Source organism: Vipera ursinii (genome assembly GCF_947247035.1).
Source record: "Vipera ursinii genome assembly, chromosome: 1".
Classification (NCBI taxonomy): domain Eukaryota; kingdom Metazoa; phylum Chordata; class Lepidosauria; order Squamata; family Viperidae; genus Vipera; species Vipera ursinii.
This window is the reverse complement of record NC_139512.1, coordinates 257,749,068-257,760,407: the sequence shown is the minus strand read 5'-3', so window position 1 is coordinate 257,760,407 and position 11,340 is coordinate 257,749,068. Positions and strand designations below refer to the sequence as shown.

At 40.2% G+C, this 11,340-nt stretch overlaps 1 protein-coding gene and 1 pseudogene across 6 annotated transcripts in view; one reads left to right on the top strand and one right to left on the bottom strand.

Annotated features, from left to right (window-relative positions):
* Positions 1-630, bottom strand: part of LOC310632763 — a 13,217-nt pseudogene extending 12,587 nt beyond the window's left edge. Inside the window, exon 1 of the transcript in view lies at positions 554-630. The product of the transcript in view is annotated as an uncharacterized misc_RNA (transcript). The remainder of the gene's footprint in view (positions 1-553) is intronic.
* Positions 423-11,340, top strand: part of GOPC (golgi associated PDZ and coiled-coil motif containing) — a 39,737-nt gene continuing 28,819 nt past the window's right edge. For 3 of the 5 annotated variants that reach the window (XR_014491597.1, XR_014491598.1, XR_014491599.1), the window contains exons 1-3: positions 423-1,304; positions 9,751-9,915; positions 10,882-10,905. Coding sequence is in view for 2 of the 5 variants with exons in the window: in XM_083355540.1 (XP_083211666.1) it covers positions 981-1,304; positions 9,751-9,915; positions 10,882-10,905 (513 nt within the window). In the remaining 3 variants the exon portion in view is untranslated. The remainder of the gene's footprint in view (positions 1,305-9,750; positions 9,916-10,881; positions 10,906-11,340) is intronic. The other 2 variants (XM_083355540.1, XM_083355541.1) reach the window with 2 other exon arrangements.

Below are 11,340 nucleotides of genomic sequence, written 5' to 3'. Positions count from 1 at the left end.
GCAGCTTCTGGCTTTCTTGACTCTTCCCTCCCTTTAAATAATTTTTAAAAAGTAACACGTTAAACATGCCTCATGAACACAACAAAATTGTGCTTTACGCATTCTGGGACAATATGAGAATCGAATGAAGGCGACTATACGTGTCCCAGGATAATGTTGCCGGATCCAATCTGAGTCGGTCGAAAGACAAACCTCTGGTCCCGGTGAACGGCCCAGATTGGATTCTGCAATATGAGAATGCTGAAAGGACCTTAAAAGAAAATAATAATAATAATAATAATAATAATAATAATAATAATAATAATAATAATATAATAAATTAATAATAATAATAAAATAATAATAAAATAATAATAATAATAATAATAATAATAATAATAATAATAATAATAATAATATAATAAACCCACTCCATTCGCCCACTACTCTTTGCATGTATTTTCTCCGTTCAGAACACGTTGTATCGAGTCAGAGATTAGGTACCAGCTGAATTTCAACTACTGGTGAGCTTCCCCCAAATCCGCCCGCGGACTCGCACCCTAGCCACCCTAACGTCTCAGTCGCTTCTCGCGTCCTCTCCTGAAGTCCAGGCGGAAGACGACGTCGGCCCCGCTCGACGAGTTCGGCCATCGTCCCACTTTGCCTTGGCAAAAAAAAAAAAAAACTAAGACTGACTTGTGGCAGGCCGAAGAAGCCGACGGCCGATCTTCTGCAACGGGTTTCTCCGGCAGCAGCCGGCCGAGCGACAGAAGCGCAGTCGTTTTCTTGGCGCATGCGCCCGGGAGAAGGAATCCGCTTTCTCTATCGCCGCGGTTCCTTCTCCGCCTGCGTCGCTGGGCAGGACGGCGCCGCCGCTGCCGCTGCCGCTGCCGCCGTGTCTCTTCAGCGCTGAAGGCGGGCGGGCGGCCGCGCGTCCCGCAGTCCTGCCGAGGTTGGGCGGTAGCGTGTCGGGGCAGGAGCGCAACGTTACCCTACGAGCCATGTCCGGCGTGGGGATGGATTCCTGCGGGGGATCGGGCTCCGGGGCCTGCGGCGGCACGGCCGCCTCCTCCTCCTCCTCCTGTTCCCCCGGTGGAAGCGGCGGCGGCGGCGGCGGCGGGCTGTCGATGTTCCGGTGGCTGGAAGTCCTGGAGAAGGAATTCGACAAGGCGTTCGTGGATGTGGACTTGCTGCTGGGCGAGATCGACCCAGACCAGGCGGACATCACTTACGAGGGGCGGCAGAAGATGACCAGCCTGAGTTCCTGCTTCGCGCAGCTTTGCCACAAGGCTCAGACGGTGTCCCAGATCAACCACAAGCTGGAGGTGACTTTCTGAGCGTGGGCCCGGGGTGGGTGGGTGTGGGGTTGGGCAAAGCGGGTGGGTACTGGCTGGCTCCCCGTGATAGCGGGGGCCCGCGGAAAGGATCGGACGTAGAGAAAGAGCCTCCTTGCCGGAGGAGGTGAGAGTTGACCGCACCCCTCACTTTCTCCTCTTTGAAGTAGGAATACCTGGCATCTTTAATGTTTGTTAAATAGGCGGGGAAGGAATGCAACATTACTCAAGTGAATGCTCATCTAAACTCTGCTCTGATTCGCCCAGCGCTGTAATTCACATTACGGGTAGTGCTCGACTTAAACAACAGTTCATTAAGTGACAGTTCAGAGTTACTGCGGCGGCACTGAAAAAAAAGGGACCGATGGCCGTTTTTTCTCACAGTTACAACCTTTGCAGCATCCCCCTGGTTGTGGGATCAAAATTCAGACCCTTGGTATGTTGCTGGGTCCCAGGATCATGTGATCCACCTTTTGCGACCTTCTGACAAGCAAAGTCAATTGGGAAGCCAGATTCACTTAAGCGGGTTACTAACTTATCAGCTGCAGTGCTTCACTTAACAACTGAGGCAAGAAAGGTAATAAAATGGGGCAAAACTGGAGTATCTGGATCCGTACCAATCGGGTTTCAGGCCTGGGTACAGCATGGAGACGGCATTGGTCGTGCTGGTGGATGATCTCTGGCGGGCCCAGGATAGGGGCTTTTCCTCTGTCCTGGTCCTATTAGATCTCTCTGCGGCTTTTGATACCATCGACCATGGTATCTTGCTGCGACGTCTTGGGGTTGGGAGTGGGAGGCACCGTTTTATGGTGGTTCTCCTACCTCTCGGGCCGTTCGCAGACGGTGTTGGCAGGAGGGCAGAGGTCAACCCCGAGGCCCCTTAGTTGTGGGGTGCCCCAAGGGTCGGTCCTCTCTCCCCTTCTCTTCAACATCTATATGAAGCCACTGGGCGAGATCATCTGTGGTTTTGGGGTGAGGTATTATTAATATGCTGATGATACCCAGCTTTTCATCTCCACCCCGAACCAACCCAGTGATGCCCTCGATGTGATGTCCCGCTGCCTGGAAGCGGTACGAATCTGGATGGGGAAGAACAGGTTCCAGCTCAACCCGGCCAAGACTGAGTGGCTTTACATACCGGCATCTCATTTAGTCCAAGAGGTTCCATCTTTGGTTATTGGAGGAGAGGTGTTACCTCCCGTTGATAGGGCACGCAACTTAGGCGTCCTCCTGGATACACGACTCAGTTTTGAAGAGCATATAGGAGTTGTGGCCAGGGGGGCATTTGCCCAGGTTTGCCTGGTGCGCCAGTTGCGCCCCTATCTGGACCGAGATGCTCTACGTACGGTCACTCATGCACTCGTTATCTCCCGTATAGATTACTGAAATGCTCTCTACATGGGGCTGCCCTTGAAGACCACCTGGAGGCTCCAGCTGGTGCAGAATGCGGCTGCGCGGGTTGTGATGGGAGCATCCCGATACTCCCATATTACACCCCTCCTGCGTGACCTGCATTGGTTACCGGTTGCCCTCCGGATGAGATTTAAGGTGCTGGTTCTTACCTTTAAAGCCCTACATGGCTTAGGCCCGGGATATTTGCAGGACCGTCTGCTGCCAGGAACGACTTCCCATCACCCGGTGCGCTCACACAGGGAGGGCCTCCTCAGGGTGCCATCGGCTAGACCACAGGTTGGCAACCCGCTTCTCCGGAGCCGCATGCGGCTCTTTGAGCCGTCTCTTGCGGCTCCCAGCCGCCCGGTGCGCGTGCACCTCTTCCAACGGGCAGTGGTGCGCGCGCACCTCTCCAAATGGAGAGTGGCACCGCCCGTTTGGAGAGGTGCGCGCGCACCTCCCCGAATGGGCGGAGGTGCACGCGCACCTCCGCGCGAATGGGCAGCGGTGCCGCTCTTTGAGGAAGCTGCCGCGGCCCGTCTGCGAAGCTTTTGCAGATGGGCCGCGGCAGCTTCCTCAAAGAGCGGCACCGCTGCCCATTCGCGCGGAGGTACGCGCGCACCTCCCGGAATGGGCAGGGGCGCCGCTCTTTGAGGAGGCTGCCGCGGCCCGTCTGCAAAGTTGCCGAAAGCGGCAGCTTTGGAGACGGGCCGTCGGGCAACCGGGAACCGGTTCCATCTCATTTTTAAAAAAATGGTAGCTGCGTGCGTCCGCGCATGCGCAAAAAACCTTTTTGCGCATGCGCGTGCATGGACACACGCACGCGGCTCCCACTTTTTTTAATTTGTGATGGAACCGGTTCCCAGTGGCTCTTTTCCTTTTTTAGGTTGCCGACCCCTGGGCTAGACAATGTCGGCTGGTGACCCCCAGGGGCAGGGCCTTCTCTGTGGGAGCGCCTGCCCTGTGGAATCAACTTCCGCTTGAGCTCCGGATGGCCCCGGATCTCCGGTCCTTTCGTCGCACCCCTTAAAACATTTCTTTTCCATCAGGCTGACCTGGACTGACAATAGGGATTTTTAAAAATGTTTTTAATATTTTATCATTGGGGCTTTAATTTAATTTTTTTAACATTTGTATTATTGGCTTTTATTGTTGTTAGCCACCCTGAGTCCTTCGGGAGATAGGGCGGCATATAAGTCCCCAAAATAAATAAATAAATAATAAAACTGACTTAACAAATGTCTCACTTAACAGCAGAAATTTTGGGCTTAATTGTGATCGTAAGTCGAGGACTACCTCTGATATCATGGGCTGTGTACCAATAAAGGGGAATATTTGTAGCTCAGAGCAGAAATGAGAGATCCTCTGTGGTCTTTGAACTTGGTTGTTTTCTTGCAGACATTTCATTACCAAAACTAGCACTGATACTGTTACCAAGGCCCCTCTGTGTGAATCTGTCCTTTTGTCAGCAAGGCCAGGCTGTGGTCAGGTTCAAATTGTTGGTTTTGTGTATCTCTTAATGATTTAGGGCCAATAGTTCTCTTTTTAGCCTATTCGAGCCTGGGGTAATTTTATGCGTAAGAAAATGTCCTGTTTTTTTTTTTTTTTAAATCTTCTGGTCCAGTCTGTGGAGTCTTGTGTCGTATACAAATAGTCATGCTTTTGAGGGACTTACTAACCTTAAGCTCAATAAGATATTTTTTTAGGAAGTAATGCTGTACAGCAGTAGTGAGAGAAAAGATAATACTGGAATTCTGCATCTGTGTGTGATCTGTATACCTTTGTGGATAGAATTGTAAATGTGTATTGTGAAACTGATGCCTAGGGAGGCCTGCAACTAAGTGATGCAGTAAGCACTTATGATGTGAAGATCTTGGATCTCTTACAAAACACAGCTCAACTATTGTCTACTGGGTACTGGCGAGAGTATTGCTAATTTAAAGAGCTATGTTACACAAACATGCTACAAATGGAACTCTGTATTTTTAAAACTCAATCATGCCAGGTTTAATTGGCTATGGCAAAAGTTGGGGAAAGTAAAATAGAAATAAAATAGCCGTTTGAGGTCTCCATGCCTAAGAGAGCACAATCTTAAAAAATGTCTTCATTGTTGTGGTAAATATCAACGTTATTGCTAGTTAAATAAACTTGCAAATTAAGCATCCAGGGATGCTTGGTAGCAGGAAAATAACTTAAGTGTCTAGCCAAACCCTCCCAAGGTCAGTAAGTAATCCATCAACTTTGCTAAGCAACAACAGTATTTATATAGACAAATTGGTGGGTAGAACTATGGCGCCACTTGATATACTGCATCAATTATGAAAAGCCGTGAAAAAAATGATCTGAAAACCAGTAATTTTGTAGACATAAATACTGAACAGACAGAAACAATATATAAATAAGTTAACTGGTTTTGAAAGCTATAATGTAGCAAGGTTTTTAATGCAGCAATTAATTTTCTGAAAACAGGTAGCCTTCGACTTACAACAGTTTGTTTAGTGACCATTTGAAGTTATAACAGCACTGAAAAATGTGACATGATCATTTTTCACGCTTAGGACCATTGCAGCATCCCCATGGATACTTGCATGATGATCAAAATTCAGGTACTGGGAAACTGACTCATATTTATGACAATTACAGTGTCCCAAGGTCATCTGATCACATTTTGCGACCTTCTGAGAAGCAAAGTCAATGGCGAACTCAGATTCGCTTAATAACTGCAGTGATTCATTTAACAACTGAGGCAAGAAAGATTGTGAAGTGGGGCAAAACTCACTTAAATGTGTTGTTTAACAACTGGAATTTTGGGCTCAGTTGTTGTAAGTCAAGGACTACTGTATACCTGTCCTAAAGTTCTTTATTGGAAACTCCGCTATAGATATATGAAACATTGTACAAATTGAGGATGAATGTAGGTCTAAATTATCTTTCTCTGTTCCCAACTACTTCACAGAAATACTGTACTGATAAATATAATCTTGAACTATTTTAGGTATGAGTGGGTAGGTTACATATTTCCTAGTTCTTTACTGACTTTCTGCCAAATTGAAAAGTGTCAATTTTAAATAAGTTGTTTTTCTAAGTTATAAATAGGCATGCATTTGTTATAATTTGTACTTTTATTTTCAACATGTGCTAAGTATAATAAAAATTACTCAAGTAGTTTTATAGAAACTAAGGAAGTTAAACATTTACAGTAATTGCAGTATATTGTGGGATATTATATTTAATCTGGGCTGAAGGCAAAGTATGAGATGGTAAAATACTGTTAATTCACTAGAATACTATAATCTCATAACTAATATTTTGTTATTAAATCCATATTATAAGTAAAAATTATTGACAAGAGAGTAGTTACTGTCAAAAGGCAAAAAAAAATATAAGAATGCAGCGATAATAAGTAGTAACAGGCATTGGTATCAACATGTTGGAGAAGAAGTATCAGCTTCAGTATGATCGTTGAGTGATAGTGGAAAAGTTCTAACATACGACTGCAGAATTTCTCAGTAGTTCAGAAAATTTCACCTGGAAAAACTGTGCCTAAAAGAAAATGTGGGAGATTTTTAGAATTATTTCTGCTGAAATAATTCTAAAATAATTCTGCTGAAACAGCACCTTGGTTTCACCAGATCACTTTACCTAGAAACCTCTAGAGGAGAGACAAGCTCCTTTAGGACTAGAAAGAAATGAAAATGAAAAATAAACTGAAGGGTTTAATATTGGCTCAGAAGGTGTCAATCCTTCCCATTTCTTGCATTTATTTCAACATTCTCATTGTAATCCTGTTAATGCAGTTTATGAATTATAGTTTGTTGCAGTGTTTCTTAAAGTGTGGCCTTAGTGGTGACCTAAAAGTCCCCATGACTCTCTCAGGGATCCGCAAAAACAAAATTATTTGTCAGCCTATGCTGAAATATAATTAAATATATTGTATATAAACAACCTTTTTTTTAATCAAGGTAGGACCGCAAAGTATTTTGTTTGAATTGGTTACGTGGATCAATATTTACAATTTAAAATTAAAACTGATACATTCACTGCTGCATCTCGCAAATGTTTGATGGGATTCCCAATCAAACATTTGCGAGATGCAGCAGTGAATGCATCAGTTTTAATTTTAAAATGTAAATATTGATCCACGTAACCAATTCAAACAAAATACTTTGGGGTCCTTTTTAATTTTTAAAAGAGGAAGAGGTTCTGAGAGGAAAAAAAAGCTTAAGAAACAGCAGTTTAAGGTTTAAAATATTAGGTGAACACAGCTATGTGGTTCCACAACAATCTGTGGTTAAGCAGACCTCACTTATCGCAATGAATCCAGCCCTCATTTTAGAAAATAATTTCTGAACGTTTGTCTTACTGTGTTTCCTTGTATTTTATCTGTTGTTGAAACTTAATAAAGTCTTATTTTTAAAAAATATTCACAAATGTAATGTTTCCAATTCCAGGAAAAGTAGAAAAATGTACACCCGATAGACATGAAAACTTCTGACAGTTTAATTGTTCACAGAAGGTGAATTTCCTGACCCAACAGACCAAATGATCTGTACACAATTACTTTTCCATATCATTTTGCTTTTTCATTTTCATTCCGAAGCCACAGAAGCCAATTTGCTAGCTTGGCTTTTAAAACCATTTTGACTGCATTTAGTAGAAAACTGAATGCATATTTGGATCATCTGGAAACTACATGGTAGTTTTAAAATTATTAAATAATAAATTATTATTATTAAACAGCTTGAAATATTACTATTTCCAGGATTTTCCTGTAGTAAAATAAAGCCATGGTTGACTGTGCCTTTGTTTGTTCCCCTACTACACTAAGTACATGCTAGTATATGCTATGACAGGATGAGTAAATAAAATATATTCCTATATTTTAACTAAATAATGTTATATCTTACAAAATATGCTTCCTTTCTCTGAAAGATTTCTGCTTCACTATCTGTTTTTATTCACACTACTTCTTGCAGTGTCACTATGTAAAAATGCCATCCTCAAATTGTTATCCCTGATGTAATGGGGTTACAGTTCCTAGAATTTCTAGCCATTTAGATTAAACTGTGACCTTTACACAGTCAAAAAAATACTCAAGTTGAAAAACGTTCAAGCATTTTACTCTACATTCTACAGCATTTTCATCATTTTGGATCTGCAGCATCCTGGCTTTGAAATCCCCGAAGAGTTATAGTGTTAGAGCAAAACATAGAAAAGGAAGGTGCTATTTCAAATATAACCTCTTTGGTTCTGCAGTATGTTTAATTTGGGCATTTTTGTTATTGTTTGCAGTTGAGAAAGGCAAAATGATTATCCTGAGATCTTTCAGTGTGAGAAGCCTTTGAACTATTTAAATGTTAATATTATTTACCTCTAGAAATGTGATAAATCAATGGTTTCAAAATCTCCCTATTGCTTTAATCAGAAGAAGGACAGAGTAGTACAATTGATTATACCTAATTTCTATATGGATAAAAACCTGAGCATAGAGGTTTGTCTTTTGATCCAGGGCTTATTAGTCCCAAGAGTTTTTATACTGACTTTAAATAGTGTCTTTTATTATTGTTGAGAGCTAAATGTGAATAATGAATGCCAGCCTCTTAAATTTTATAAAAACAATGAAACATGAATTAAGTTTTGCTGATTTTATTTCATTGCTTAAGCACTTCCAGAAACACTACCCAGCAGCTCTTTGACGCTCCAAATGAATCCTTATAATAAAAGGCAGGATAAAATGAAGCACAGCTTTAAAATGAATAATTACCTTTTCCTTGTATTTCTACAATGAAGATACACATGTCTGTATAGGGATTGGTGACATTTTGTTCACAGAAATCAGACCTGTTGAAGAATTGAAAGAAAAAAAAGGCCTCAATATTTTGATATCATTATAGTCAAATACAGACTTATGCAATATATTTATCCAAATTTGCAACTATAACACAGTTGTTACCCTATCATTCTGAGGCAGGTCTGTTTTACATTCTTACAACTACAAGAGCAATCAACATATAAATAATATATATTATTAGTTCAAACCCTAAAGTTTAGTAGATAAGAAATTGTATGTAACATGATGCCATTGTTTAGATTATGATAGGATTTAGTTTCTTTGGGGATGATAACCCTAATTATTTTGTTCAACATTTTCTGTGAACCTGAAATTAGTTTTCCTGTTTATCCATTCCAGTAGTTACTGGAAAGTCAAAGTGTATTAAAGTTAGTCCACATACCTGCAAGCTTAAAAAACAAAACAAAATAGGGTAAACAAATAGAACACTGGAATCTGAAATGCCAATAAAAATATTGTGTGAAAACATAAGCTTGCATTAATTGTAATTGTAGAATAATATCAGGCATGTTTAGAAAACAATAAATCAATATTATCAATTACTTCCATTGAAATATAGAATAAATATTAATATGTCAGATTCTTATCCAAAAATCTTTAGGGTATATTCAGTGTATACTCAGAAAATTAACCCGGAACAGTTGTGTTGTGACAGTTGATAATCCTTGTCATCAAGATTTAGTTGTAAAGTTTTGTAAGTAATGAATAAAACAAATATAGGAATAAAATCATCATGTTTTCCATTCAAAGTTTTGGAAATCAGAATCACTATTTCTAAATCAAGAATGTTAGCATGCATTGTTTATGATGAATGGTGTGTCGTTAATACAATATAAAACAAGCAATCTAAGAAAATATGCTAACTTGATAAATATATATTACATGCTCATGCACAGTAATTTATATTACCTGAAGATTCACATGATAGCTGATCGTAGAGATAATTTTAGAGTAGTGAACTCACACAACTTAAAGTAATTCTGCGCCATTGCAAATCTGCCGTCTTGAGGAATCCCTTTTACTTAAGTTGCATCACATCTGTTATTTGACTTTTGTATATTTGAAAAAAAATATTTTGGGTAGTGACAATTTAGAAAAACTTGTAGGAGAGGTCATTGCTTTAAGGATTAGATTTCTTTTCAGTGTTGTCGATTTTCAGTGATGTTAATTATTCAATGACATTGTGTGTTCCAGGCTCAACTAGTAGATTTGAAATCAGAACTGACCGAAACTCAGGCTGAAAAGACAGTATTAGAAAAAGAAGTACACGACCAGCTATTGCAACTCCACGCCATTCAACTTCAGCTTCATGCAAAGACTGGTCTGAATGTTGATTCGGGGGCAATAAAGGCAAAATTGGTAAGTGTTCTTTCTTATTAAAGAAAAAAGTATTCTTATAGTTAAAATTCAAAATATTTTGTACGCCTGTTACAGCTTTTAGTTTTTGCATTGCCATTCTAAGAAGTTTCAGGTTATGTGGTTTGTCTGCTTTAGATTATTAAGAGGCCATTTTTATATGTTCATCTATTTTCTTTAACAACATACTTTGCTACAGTGCAAATTAAGCACTGTAGGGGGGAAGCTTTAAAATAATGTGAAAGTCCTAGGATGTTATAATGGTGAGGCAAAAGGCAACAATGTGAGATCTGGAGAGGAATTTCTGGCATTTTTCCACTGCAGTCTATCTTCCATTATATACCTTTCTATTCCTTAACTCAGTAATAGTGTCAGCGATAAAAACTTTCCCCCAGTTTGCTTCTAGCCCCTTATCCTCAAAGAATAATATATACTTGGTTCATTTTCTTAAAGGTCCTTGAATAAGTAGGTAGTGCAGTTCTTGAGAGAATCCTAAAAAAGAGAGGAAATAGTTCTGCTTTTCTTGTTTCTGCTACAGTTTTTGTATGGAGAAAGAGAGATGGATGTCCCATTTGTAATTATAATGGATATTTTTTATCTTTATGCTGCAATCCTAGTTAATAACGTAATTAATATAAACCTAGAAAAAGAATACATTCTATGTGAAGATTATATAGGGTTGCTCCATTGTTGAAAATATTGTGTTGAGGATGATTCTTATAACTTTTATTTTGATGGATTGAGACTTTATTCTGGAAATGAGAGATGTAGATAGTAATGGTTTGGATAACTGTATTGATACCACCACATTAAATGAAGTCAACAGTGTGTTGAGTTCCACTGTGTCAGTTTTTCACCAGACTCTATATAGAGTGAGATTGCAAGCTTTGGGCTATTGTAGTTTGATCTAACTTAGTTTCGATACTTTGGCCAATATTTCTAATTATACTTTTTTTCTCTCATCTTAAGTCTGCCTGTTCTTTGGATGATATGGTAAGTTCATTTGATGCCTTCAGCCATATTTAAATTCAAAACTGCACAGGAGTTTTATACATATTTTGGCCCTGACATTTAATGACAGTTAATCTCAAATATATTTTTTGCCTTTTCTGCAACCTCCTAGCCAACTACCTGTGAGTTCATTTGTTAGATTGGATGCCTTCTTCTATCCAACTTGCATGATTGTATTGCTGATATTAATTGTTATGACTAACTAGAAGATTTTGAAGGGATTATTGAAGTTGAGTTGAAATTTATTAAAGATTCACAGATAGGCCGTTGGTTAGGAATTTAGCATACCTTTAACAGCAACATGTTACACTTAGGCTCTAAATAGGTTGGGGGCCCCTGTTCTAGGTAATTTGTCTTCATAAAAACATTAGCTTCATGACTAAACCTGATTACGCAGTTGGATGTATGTATATATGT